This window comes from Carcharodon carcharias, chromosome 23 (assembly GCF_017639515.1).
Source record: "Carcharodon carcharias isolate sCarCar2 chromosome 23, sCarCar2.pri, whole genome shotgun sequence".
Classification (NCBI taxonomy): domain Eukaryota; kingdom Metazoa; phylum Chordata; class Chondrichthyes; order Lamniformes; family Lamnidae; genus Carcharodon; species Carcharodon carcharias.
The window spans coordinates 33,938,286-33,951,034 of NC_054489.1; the positions used below are offsets into that span (position 1 = coordinate 33,938,286).

Genomic DNA, 12,749 nt, shown 5'->3' on the forward strand with positions numbered 1-12,749 from the left:
ACCAATACACCTGCTACCTCATTAGCCAACTCTTTTAAGACCATAGGATGAAGTCCATGAGAACCTGGAGACTTGTCAGCCCACAACTCCATCAGTTTGCTTAGTACTACTTTCCTAGTGATTGTAATTTCACTAAGTTCCCCTCTCCCTTCCACCTCCTGATTTACAGCTGTTACTGGAATATTTTTATATCCCCTATAGTGAAGACAGAAGCAAAATATTTGTTCATTTCAAATGCCATTTCCTTATTGTCTACTATTGACTCCCCATTGTCACTTGTTAGTGACCAACATTCACTTTCCAGTTCTGATGAAGAGTCATATGGACTCGAAATGTTAACTGTATCCCTCTCCGCAGATGCTGTCAGACCTGCTGAGTTTTTCCAGGTATTTTTGTTTTTGTTTCACTTTCCTTACTGTTTTCCTTTTTAAATATCTGTAGAAACTCTTGTCCATTTTTACATTTCTAGCTAGCTTCTCATACTCTAATTTCTTTCTGCTGATTAACCTTTTAGTCAGAATGCACAAGATAACAGTTTTTTTTAAGGTGTTTGGAAAACATTTTCAGATGCAATGATACAATTTTTCTAAAGAGCTAACCTGTTAAGAGATTAAGTAAGCCAATGAGGTTTATAAACCAATTGCCAACCTATTTTGGTTTATGACTGAAAAAATAACTTGTGATTTTTATACCAAATTTCTTGATTTTTCAGAGTTCGTTTCTTGCTTTTGAGATGATGGGGTTGCCATGTGTTCTGCTCTGTACCCTGACCGCTCCCTTTTATTCTTTAACAAAAACAAAAATACCTGGAAAAACTCAGCAGGTCTGACAGCATCTGCGGAGAGGGATACAGTTGACGTTTCGAGTCCATATGACCCTTCATCAGAACTAAGACATATAGAAATGAGATGAAATATAAGCTGAAAGAAGGGGTTGGGACAGAAGAGCTTGATAGAGAGCCAGTTATAGGTGGAGGCGAAGAAGAGACTACCAAAGATGTCATAGACAAAAGGACAAAGGGGTGTTGATGGTGGTGATGTGCCAAAGGGGACATTAAGGGTAGCAAGCAGGACAAGCTAGTGGCAGATGGCCCTAGTGGGGATGGGGTGGGGTGTGGGGAAGGGATTGAAATGGGCTAAAAGGTGGAGATGAAACAATAGATAGAAATAAATTTTAAAAATAGGAGGGAAAAGAAAGAAATAGTTGTAAAAAAAATTATAAATTATTGGAAAAAGGGGGATCGGAAAGGGGGTGGGGAAGGAGGAGAGAATCATGATCTGAAATTGTTGAACTCAATATTAAGTCTGGAAGACTGTAAAGTGCCTGGTCAGAAGATGAGGTGCTGTTCCTCCAGTTTGCGTTGAGCTTCACTGGAACCTTTTATTCTTTCCCCTGCCCCTTTTCTTGACTTAAGTTTGTTTAAAAGCTATTTATCTCTAACATCATCCAACTGAAACATTAATTCTGTTTCTCTCTCCAATGACTGCCTGATGAGTGCCTCCAGCTTTTTAAAGCACATATCTTGAACTGGCTGCCACTCCCAATACTAACAACTTTTTAAGAAGCCAGAAGTCTACTAAACCGTCTGGCTCTCCTGCATACCACAAATGAAAACTAAAATTTTTGCAAGTTGGCACTTGTGTACCAAGGCCACACAAAAAACGATAATTCATACAGCGATACGTATGTGATTAGACCTTTAAACTGGAACCAGTCTGGGCCTTTCAACCAGCATTTAAAATAAAGCTTACTCCCAGGGTTCTTTGTGTGAAGTGTTGTTTCTCTTTTGTTGGCACCTACTGATGTTGGAGAAAAGCGCACCCGGAACTAGTCACCCATCCTGTGACGGGTGGCGCTGTGGTAAAAACGGTGAGTGATTAGGAAACTGGTAGGAAACACTACAAGTCCCAGAAAGCATTTAATGGTAGGGTCATGCGCTGATGCTTGAGTGCGTCATGACGTACATGACGTTTTGCTGTGCTGATCGGTGCGCAGAAGTGGCTGGTGAGAGTGTTGATATTTATTGGTGATTGGATTCTTCTTTAACTACATCTGTCCGGTATTAAGATGTCTGATCAGGTAGGTTTTTACAATTTTAAAAAAAACAAACATTGGGCTGATGGGTTATGCTGTGTTTCGGTCGCTGAATGTAACATTGCATCCAAACACGGGGTTCAAATGGAGGCGGAAGGAAAGGAAGCTGAGTGAGGCTTGGGTGCGCGCCTAACAGATCGGGGACGCGCCCTGCAGCTCTGTTTTGGTCTAAATTCGTTGCATAATGTACTTATGGTGAAAATGCAACTTTAAGGGTGGTTCAAATGCTATTTAAAGTCTGAACAGTGAAGAACAAGAGATAGAGCTGGATTGCAGCTCAATTTTGATTATTATTGTTGGCCTATCCTTGTGTGCGTGTACAGTATGTTATAGATGGTACTGAATCTTTTAGAGTTTTTCACGACAAAATTTGCTAGTTATGAATTACAGAGTCAATATACTGTACAATGCTTTGGAGAGTGAGTAATTAATCCATGGGAAGTAAACTGAAATACTCATTTTTTCATAAAATGCATTATGTGTATTCATGTTATATTTCTCACAATCAGATCTGTCAACTCGTGCTCAAGGATTTTGAGATTAATTAATTAAAATAGTTTACTGAAACTAGTGAGCAAAATTGAAGGTGAGTAAAAGTTCCCAGCCAGGTTATTGCTCAAAGAACAGTGGAAGTATGAGGTGCCTATGTTCAGTAATATGTGTGCTTACTGTTAATAACTGCTGCTTGAATCTGATTTTTGTTTTTCAGCAATGCCTCCAGTATAATTCTGCATCATTTGTGCCTGCACAGGCAATGTTTACAGTGTATATGGTTTTATATCTGTTTGAGATACTAACTCCTCTGTCACCAACAAAATTTATCCTACTCAAATTCATACAATTTATCAAGTTTATAATGCACAGTTATGTGCATGGCTTGAAACTGAGGCATACAGCACTTGATAAGTGAACTGAATTTTAACTTTCTTAAACAAAATTACAAATTTTTTTTATTTAATCACAGTAACGGTCTGAGCACATTTAGTGTGGACACTCCTACCAGATCCACATTGTGTTGATTGGCTTGATAGCAAGCTCATTCCTCGTCTCATCTCAACAGATTGATTAGGATGAACTCTCCTAAAACTTTGTTTCTGAGGTTCCAAGTGCTTTAACATGCCAGTTATTTGAAAATGCCACAGCTGGTTTTTGTTGTGGAAACCAAACCATGCTGATCAACTAGCTTTTTAAAGTCAGAAATTCCTCTTCAATTTAAAACTGAAGAATGCTTGTTTTTCTCTAACAAAATGTTAAAATTGTGATAGTAAACATATGTGAAAAGTCTTAATTTCTGAGAATATGATTTCTAATCTTGAATGATTAACGTGGTGAAACAGACATTCTCACAATTTTCATTCAAAGTGAAATTGTGTCTACAAAGTGTTACAGCAGATAAACATAGGAATGATAGAGTACTTCAGTATGGAGAACCAATCCCCATCACTGTCCTTTATTTAAAACCATAAGACATAGGAGCAGAAATTAGGCCAGTCGGCCCATCGAGTCTGCTCTGCCATTCAGTCATGGCTGATAAGTTTCTCAACCCCATTTTCAATCAGATCCCCCCTCATCCTTTCAATCGAATATAGACCCAGAGTCCTCAAACGTTCCTCATATGTTAAGCCTTTCATTCCTGGGATCATTCACATGAACCTCCTCTGGACCCTCTCTCAGGGCCAGCACATCCTTCCTAAGATACGGGGCCCAGAATTGCTCACAATATTCTAAATGTGGTCTGACCAGAGCCTTATAAAGCCTCAGCAGCACATCCCTGTTTTTATATTCTACTCCTCTCAAAATAAATGCCAACATTGCATTTGCCTTCCTAACTACCGCGTCAACCTGCAAGTTAACCTTAAGAGAATCCTGGACTAGAACTCCCAAGTCCCTTTGCACTCCTGATTTCTGAATTCTCTCCCCATTTAGAAAATAGTCTATGCCTCTATTCTTCCTCCAAAGTGCATGACCTCACACTTGCCCACGTTGTATTCCATCTGCCACTTCTTTGCCCATTCTCCTAACCTGTCCAAATTCTTCTGCAGCCTCCCCGCCTCCTCAATACTACCTGTCCCTCCACCTATATTTGTATCATCTGCAAACTTAGCCAGGATGCCCTCAGTTCCTTCATCTAGATCATTAATGTATAAAGTGAAAAGTTGTGGTCCCAACACTGACCCCTGCGGAACTCCACTAGTCACCGGCCGCCATCCTGAGAAGGACCCCCTTATCCCCACTCTCTGCCTCCTGCCATGTAGCCAATCTTCTATCCATGCTAGTATCTTGCCTCTAACACCATGGGCTCTTATCTTACTGAGCAGCCTCCTGTGTGGCATCTTGTCAAAGGCCTTCTGGAAGTCCAAGTAGATAATATCCATTGGCTCTCCTTTGTCTAACCTACTCATTACCTCCTCAAAGAATTCTAACAGATTTGTCAGGCATGACCTCCCCTTGATGAAACCATGCTGACTTTGCCCTATTTTACCATGCACTTCCAAGTATTCTGAAATCTCATCCTTAATAATGGACTCTCAAATCTTACCAATGACCGAGGTCAGGTTAATCGGCCTGTAATTTCCCATCTTTTACTTCACTCCCTTCTTTAAACGGGGGTTACATTAGCGATTTTCCAGTCCTCTGGGACCTTCCCTGACTCCAGTGATTCCTGAAAGATCACCACTAACGCCTCCACTATCTCTTCAGCTATCTCCTTCAGAACTCTGGGGTGTAATCCATCTGGTCCAGGTGATTTATCCATCTTCAGACCTTTCAGTTTTCCCAGCATCTTCTCCTTGGTAATGGCCACCATACTCATCTCTGCCCCCCGACTCTCTTGAAATTTGGGGATGTCACTCATGTCTTCCACTGTGAAGACTGATGCAAAGTACCTATTCAGTTCCTCCGCCATTTCTTTGTTCTCCACTACTACTTCTCCAGCATCATTTTCCAGCAGCCCAATGTCCACTTTTGCCTCTCTCTTACCCTTTATATATCTAAAAAAACTCTTGCAATCTTCTTTTATATTACTGGCCAGTTTACTCTCATATTTAATCTTCTCCCTCCTTATTTCTTTTTTAGTTGTCCTCTGTTGGTCTTTGTAGGCTTCCCAAGCCCCTGGTTTCCCACTGCTCTTCGCCGCATTGTATGTGTATATTTACACACAGATGCACTCGCACAATTATATTTATCAAGAATTGTTTTGAATCAGGCAATTTCTCATTCAGACTTAAAAGTACAGGTACAGCTGAAATCAGCTACAGAAGCTATCAGTGAGTGGTTTCATCGCGAGTTGTATGTTTTGGCATTTTTCTGTTCTTGAGGACTAAATGAAAGTGATAAAATTGGGAAACTTCAGGCAACATTCAGAACCAGAAAGAAATCTGACACAAATCAGCATCTGTAAAATCATTCTGTAGTTCTACATTGACTCTGGAAATCTGGTAAGCCCAGTGTTGATATATACAATGTCATCAGTTCTGTTGTCATGATGATGTATGTGGAACATTAATTTTTAATTTCATTGGCTGGTCAGATATTTATATTGAGCTTCTTTAAAAGGACTTATGCCAAGCAAACACTGAGTTTAAAATGGCTGCAGAAGCCACCTAACCTACATATTGGCCAAGTCTGGAAACTTCTGAACGTGGATTTGCTAGGAGACATAGCTACAGGTTGTCCCCCTGATGGACTTTACACCTGCCATTATCTACAATCAACAACACAAGGACAATGGACCATGAGACTTTTTGCCCATCGAGTCTGCGCCGGTCAAACATGTACCTATTCTAATCCCATTTTCCAGCACTAGGCCCATAGCCTTGTATGCCGTGGCATCGCAAGCACATCCAAATACTTAAACGTTATGAGGGTTTCTGACTCTACCACCCTTTCAGGCAGTGAGTTGCAGATTCCCACTACCCTCTGGGTGAAAAAAATTCTTCCTCGCATCCCCTCTAAACTTCCTGCCCCTTACCTTAAATCTATGCCCCCTGGCTATTGATCCCTCCACCAAGGGAAAAAGTTCCTTCCTGTCTACCCTATCTACGCCCCTCATAATTTTATACACCTCAGTCATGTCCTCCCTCAATCTCCTCTGCTCCAGGGAAAATAACCCCAGTCTATCCAATCTCTCTTCATAACTAAAACTCTGCAGCCCAGGCAACATCCTGGTAAATCTCCTCTGCACTCTCTCCAGTGCAATCACATCCTTCCTATAATGCGGATTCCAGAACTGCACACAATACTCTAGCAGTGGCCTAACCAGTGTTTTATACAGTTCCAGCATAACCTCCCTGCTCTTATATTCTATTCCTCGGCTAATAAAGGCAAGTATCCGATATGCCTTCTTAACCACCTTATCTACTTGTCCTGCTACTTTAAGGGACTGGTGAGCATGCACATCAAGGTCCCTCTGACCCTTGATACTTTCCAGGTTCCTACCATTCTCCGTGTATTCCCGTGCCTTGTTTGTCCTGCCAAAGTGCAGCACCTTTCACTTATCCGGGTTAAATTCCATTTGCCATTGATCAGCTCTTCTGACCAGCTCAACTATATAGCCTCCTGTAATCTAAGGCTATCCACCCCACCAATGGATCCCCCCCGCCCCTGTCCATTGTATACCAATAGCAGCTGTCAAGTGACCAAAACGGTCTTATGAAAAGCTATGATATTAAACTTGTCTGTTGTTACTGGAACAGAAGAAGAGGTATGCAAATGGATCAGTAACACCATCTCTCCCTGCTGTCTCAAGTTCAGAACCCTATCTCTGTTACGTTTTGGAATACATCATAGAGAAATTCAATCGAAAGGAACTCTGCCTACTTATACTGGGACCAACAGACAGCAAAGTTCTGAAAGACACTTCAAAATTCCAAAGCAGCAATTCCAAGGGAAAAAAACAAGGACCAGAAAGAACTGCCTCAACCACAAACAACAGCAAAGGACTCCTAAACTGTGATTTCTTTTTTTTTTCTCTCTCTCTCTCTCTTATGTCTTATGTCTTTTATCATTGAATCTTGGCCAAAAGTTAATTTCCTCTACTCTATAACTTCTACGTCTGTGTGTGTGTTGCGAAGGTCAGGATATGTGTTTGCCTTTTTTAAATATTATTGGGTGAGTTTTTAGCTCAAAAATTAACCCCTTTGTGTTAAACCCGAAAGCTTGTCAGACTGAGTTCTTTGCAATCAGCACATAAATGGTTAAGTACAGACACTGAATTGACACCTTCATCCTTAAATATTTTAAAAAAACAGTTATGAGTAATCGAGGAGTGAGAAGGAAAGGGCAAGTCCTAGCACTTGTCCTCCCTTGTCCGTAGCACTGTTTTTATTTTAATATTTTGATTTCATATTGTTTCTAGTTAAGTAACACAATTATGTTTGAGAAGCAGTGGAATAAAATTAGTTGAAGCATTGGATGGAGAGCTGGGAGAGGCCATGGACCTACTATTGACCAGAAGATGCAATTACAATGTGATAATTTTACATGAGCAGTTTTCATGGGCATAGGAATTTATAATAATAGACGGGCAATATGCACAGGCATAAGATTTTTAAAAATATTATAGTTAATGCCTGATTCTGGAATGATTTTCTCTGTGTAAAGAGGCTTTGGTGACACTACAGCTGTAGATCAGCCACTAGGTGACCCTGTAGTTCTACTGTATTCTATGAACAACACAAGCAACACCATGGGAGATCTACTAATATGAGAGCATTTGTGTATGAGCATTGGGTATGCAAGTTTTCAGCATACACATACCTGTAACAGTGGTTATTGGTTGTGATTTAACAGCGGAACCTTAGTGTTGTTTTCTTCTACCTAATCCAGGAAATGTTTCATATTGTTGGGATGGAAGAGAGAACATGTTGATATTAGCTGTAAGAGTAGAGGCCCCTGGATCACAAGACCTTAGAGATCAGATTGGTGAACCAACACATATAAATTTCTGTTTGGTTTGAGATGTGAAGCAAATTTGATGAGTTTGCATTTGCTTTGATGGGAGCATAAATAGCAGTTAGAGCTATAATACCACAGGTCTTAGTCTTTGACTTGTGCGGCTGACTAGTACAGCACTACACTAGGTGTGCAGCCTTGCAGAATTTGTCCTATTACAGTATCTGATAAGCACCAGGGCTATCATGTATAGGAATTGTTACATAAGATTTGTAAGCAAATTCTTAGTGTTTGTATTATTTTAGCTTGAACCTTTAATGGAAAACTTCAATAAAAAGCTAGCTTAACTAAAAGAAAAACACTGGAGGCTCACTGACTTTTTAATTTCAGTCTTGGTGTAGTTGTACATGCCCTTTGTTTTGTGAGATAGAAACAGGATTAGGGTGTTCAAATGTTCAAGCCTGCTCTGCCATGTAGTTAGATCATGACTGATCTGAACCTCAACTCCAAGTACCTGTCATAGATCCACATGTCTTGATACCCTTGCCTAACAAAGCTCTATTGATCTGAGTCTCTCAGGCTTCAGTTATCCCCAGCATCACAGAGCCTTTTGGGGGAGAGTGTGCAGATTCCTACTAACCTTTGTATAAAATAGTGCTTCCTGATTTCTCTCCTAAATGTCCTAGCCCTAATTCAAAGCTATAATCCCATTGTCCTTGATTCTGCCACCAGAGGAAATAGGGTAGACACAGGAAAACTATCAAATGTGTGTAACATTTTAAATACCTTGGTTAGGTTAGGGTTATTCTTCATTCTACTGTAGTCAAGAGAATACTAGTCAAGTTTATTCAATGTGTCTTCATAATTTAACACTCTAAACTTGATATTATTCTGGCAAATCTGTGCTGCACCCTCTCCTTTCTAAGATGCAGTGTCCAAAACAGAACATAGTACTCGAGATGATATCTGACCAAGGCACTACTCAGTTGAAACATCACTTCCTCCATTTTGTAATCCGGCCCCTTGAGAAAAGCCAACATTACATTAATCTTGGAAAAACTCAGCAGGTCTGGCAGCATCGGCGGAGAAGAAAAGAGTTGACGTTTCGAGTCCTCATGACCCTCCAACATCACGAGGACTCAAAACGTCAACTTTTTTCTTCTCCGCCGATGCTGCCAGACCTGCTGAATTTTTCCAGGTAATTCTGTTTTTGTTTTGGATTTCCAGCATCCGCAGTTTTTTGTTTTCATTACATTAATCTTTTTGATCGCTGTTAGTACCTGTCTGCTCAATTTATATTATTTGTGTACATGAAATCCCAAACCTTTTTGCTTCCCCATAATTCCAGTTTCTCACCATTTAGCCAATATTCCAATTTATCTTTATTGGGTCCAAAGTGCCCCCCACTTGCCATATTGAACTTCACAACTAGCTTTGCCAACTCACTGAATCTGACTAAGTCCCTTTACAACTTCCTGCACTATTTATTATCCCTTCTAATATGTTGTTATCTGTAAACTTGGATGAAGGAATGGGATTGTGCATCCAAGTTATTGATAAATATAATGAGAAGTTGAGACTTTAAAACAGATCCCTGGGTGGAACTTTTTGCCAATCTGAACACATCCTTTATCACCATACTCTCTTTTTCTGACCCAAGTTAAAAGGCTACCTCCTTTTCTCACTCTTGCCGATAACCTTTTGTGTAGAACTTTATTGAATGCCTTCTGGTAATCCATGTGGATGACACCAATAGATCCTCCCTTGTTTATCCTATTAGTGACTTCCTCAAAAGATTCAACTAGATTAATCAAACATTAAAATAAAAGCAAAGTATTACAGATGCTGGAGATCTGGAATAAAAAGTGCTGGAAAAATTCAGCAAGCCTGGCAGGATCTGTGGAGAGAGAAACAGAGTTAACATTTCAGGTCCAATATGACTCTCCTTTGGAACATAATCAAACATAACTTACCTTTAACAAGCTATACTGCTGCTTCTGATTAGCTTAGAGATATCGCTACAGGGAAAATAACAAAAACAAAAATCTGTTACACAAAAAATAGGTATTAAGAATGAATACTATGAACCTAAGAAAGTTGCCTTCCTCTTTGAGGTTTATCCCACGCTTAACATCACACCACAGCTGAGAGGACAGTCTTCAAGTAGTGAAGATTGGTCAAAGGTAACTTCAGTTTTGCATCCCTGTGTAGATGGTTGTGTTTGGCACCTTATGCTGGCACAGTTCAGATTGACCTCTTGCCATCCAGGGAAGCTTGGTCAGCCCACATTATGCCATTCTTTAACACAGTGGAGGACAAATACTTTCCTATGATGATGTTTTTTGAGCGTTGAGTGTGATTTACACAATATTAAAATCAGGAATTGTTTATATGCTATGTACAGCTGAGTCATGGCAATATTTACTTTAAAGCTCAACTTCTATATAGATTTATTCATAGTTGCCATCTTGTAATTGAAATTAATGGAATTTTCTGCAGTTTTATTATAAAATCAAAACTCATATATGACCATGAATGGCAATGATGTTTCAATGGTACAGCAGTCTGTATTTTTATACTTCTGTAATAATGGTCCTCGCTACATCCTTCTATGAAGATTTACTTTAAAAAGTTTTTAATCCTGGACAGGATATAAACCCAGCCAATGATGCTCAGACCTTAACTTTGTCATACAACTGGAGATTGAGTCCCAAAGTTAAGTATGCAAGAAAATGAAGGGAAATCACTTTGGGCTGCTGTTGCTTGTTTCTAGTCACTAATACAGAAGTGTCATTGGAAGATCTTGGAGAGCAAGTTGAATCCTTGAAATTTGGGAAGGCCATAGTGGATGGAGGAGGCATCTTTTTTGCAGAGGCTTGTGTTGTTTGCCAAGTATTGTGATTTTCTCAAAATGTAGATAAATGTCAATATTTTAACTTCTTTAAACGTTATTTCTTTCTCTTTGCAATTCTACTTAATTGAAAATTTAAAGGAAATGTATTAAATACAGAACAAAACTTGAAAACCAGGATCCAATTTTTTCCCCTTGACCCTTAAGAAATTGTAAACAAAAATAAAGCTCTCCCAAAATCATATTATTTTATATCTATTATTTTGCCTAAAAGGTATCCTACAGAGCCACTGTAGAGGAACACAGTTAACGTTTCGAGTCCGTATGACTCTTCAACAGAACTAAGTAAAAATAGAAGAGAGGTGAAATATGAAGTTCCTCTCTGCAGGTGCTGCCAAACCTGCTGAGTTTTTCCAGGTATTTTTATTTTTATTTTAGTGTCTTTCCACTGCTCTCCTATTTTTATGTTCAGATTAGAAAGGAATTTCTTGTAGATATGCTAGACTTCACTTTTTTGTATTGAGATCCACATCAGACGCAATGAACCTCTGCCTTTCATTACTCAATCCAGCTTCCTTTGTCAATAGCAGGATCATAGGCCTACTTTTTAGGGAAACTGTGATGGCAATTGGATTCTGAAATATGAGCAGCAGAGGGAGACCTATTTGTGCAGTTTGCTGAATTATTGTGTATAGTGTTAAGTGGCATGAAATGTCTGTTCTGTTAACTGTCTATTGATAAAATATAATCCCATATCATTTAGGCTATCAGTGTACACTTGCACAATATCAGGAAACCAGTTTGTTGTGTATGAATGCATAACAGTTGATATGGGCATGTTAAATGGAGTGGTGATGTAGAGTGCAAAACAGAAAAGCGATGCATTGGTTTTAACTAAATGTGCATTACATAGCATAACTACTTGAAACAAATTTCCATTTTGAGATCCAGTCAGGATTTGGATTATCAATTATGTAACCCCAGCCTGTACTAGTCACAGGTTCCAAGCTTGTCATCTAGTGTATATTAATACAGATTAATCATAAAATGTCACTTAAATGTTGTATTTTTCAGGAGATAACAGATGTGATGTATTTGTAGTCCAGGAATTAAAGCAAATGCTACTTTGCCAAAGAAGCAAATACTAAGTAGAAAAATTGGACCTTAGTACATCTTAACACATTTGAGCCTTAATGATCTTTTAAATTGTAGCCATTTGTCTCTTCACCATTCAGTTAAGTTCATGTTTATCTCCTGGTGTGTTCTGTGACTTTCAAACTTGAATAAACAGCTCTGAAGCAGAACAGTGAAAGGTGCTGGAGCTGAAAGAAAAATTGCATTTGCTATGGCTTTTCACCTTCCTGGTGCCTAACTTGAATCCACAAACACCAGGGTGTAATAAAAACAGCAGGGCAAGTTCTGATGCAGAGTCACACCCAAAACATTAACCTTTCTTTTTGAAATAAATAGGAAAACAGCATATTCTGCACTCACATAATAGGGTGAGGTGAGCCCTTTTGAAAAAACTGTTATCCCTCCATCTACTGGTTTTGAAAGCATGCAGTATAAGTAGCCAATCAACTTGCTAGCCCTTTAGAAAGCACAGTCCTTTATGTTTTCCACAATGCTGCTGTTGGTGCCATGGGGAAGCTGGCTGGGTATTAATGTGTTTCTCAGTCAGAACCATCCTTTATTCTTACTGAAATATACATTATGTTTACCTTTTACAGTCATAATTAATTTCCTAGCTTGTCAAGTGTAAGAATATGTTCTTCAAGTAGCTCTTTCTGGACAATGCAATTTTGGAAATTGTTATAGAAAGCTGTGGATTATCACACACAACTAGTTTTCTCGTAAAAGCAACAGAAATGAAACATTATTTATGTGCGCTGAGCCCAGCAGTGGTATTTAG

General features: G+C 39.2%; 1 protein-coding gene across 1 annotated transcript in view; it reads left to right on the plus strand.

The window, feature by feature from the left end:
- The first annotated feature begins 1,939 nt into the window (after nucleotides 1–1,939).
- The window catches only part of sumo1 (small ubiquitin like modifier 1), a 40,556-nt gene continuing 29,746 nt past the window's right edge, over nucleotides 1,940–12,749 (plus strand). Inside the window, exon 1 of the mRNA XM_041173582.1 lies at nucleotides 1,940–2,079. Within this exon, the coding sequence (XP_041029516.1) occupies nucleotides 2,068–2,079 (12 nt within the window). The 5' untranslated portion in view covers nucleotides 1,940–2,067. The remainder of the gene's footprint in view (nucleotides 2,080–12,749) is intronic.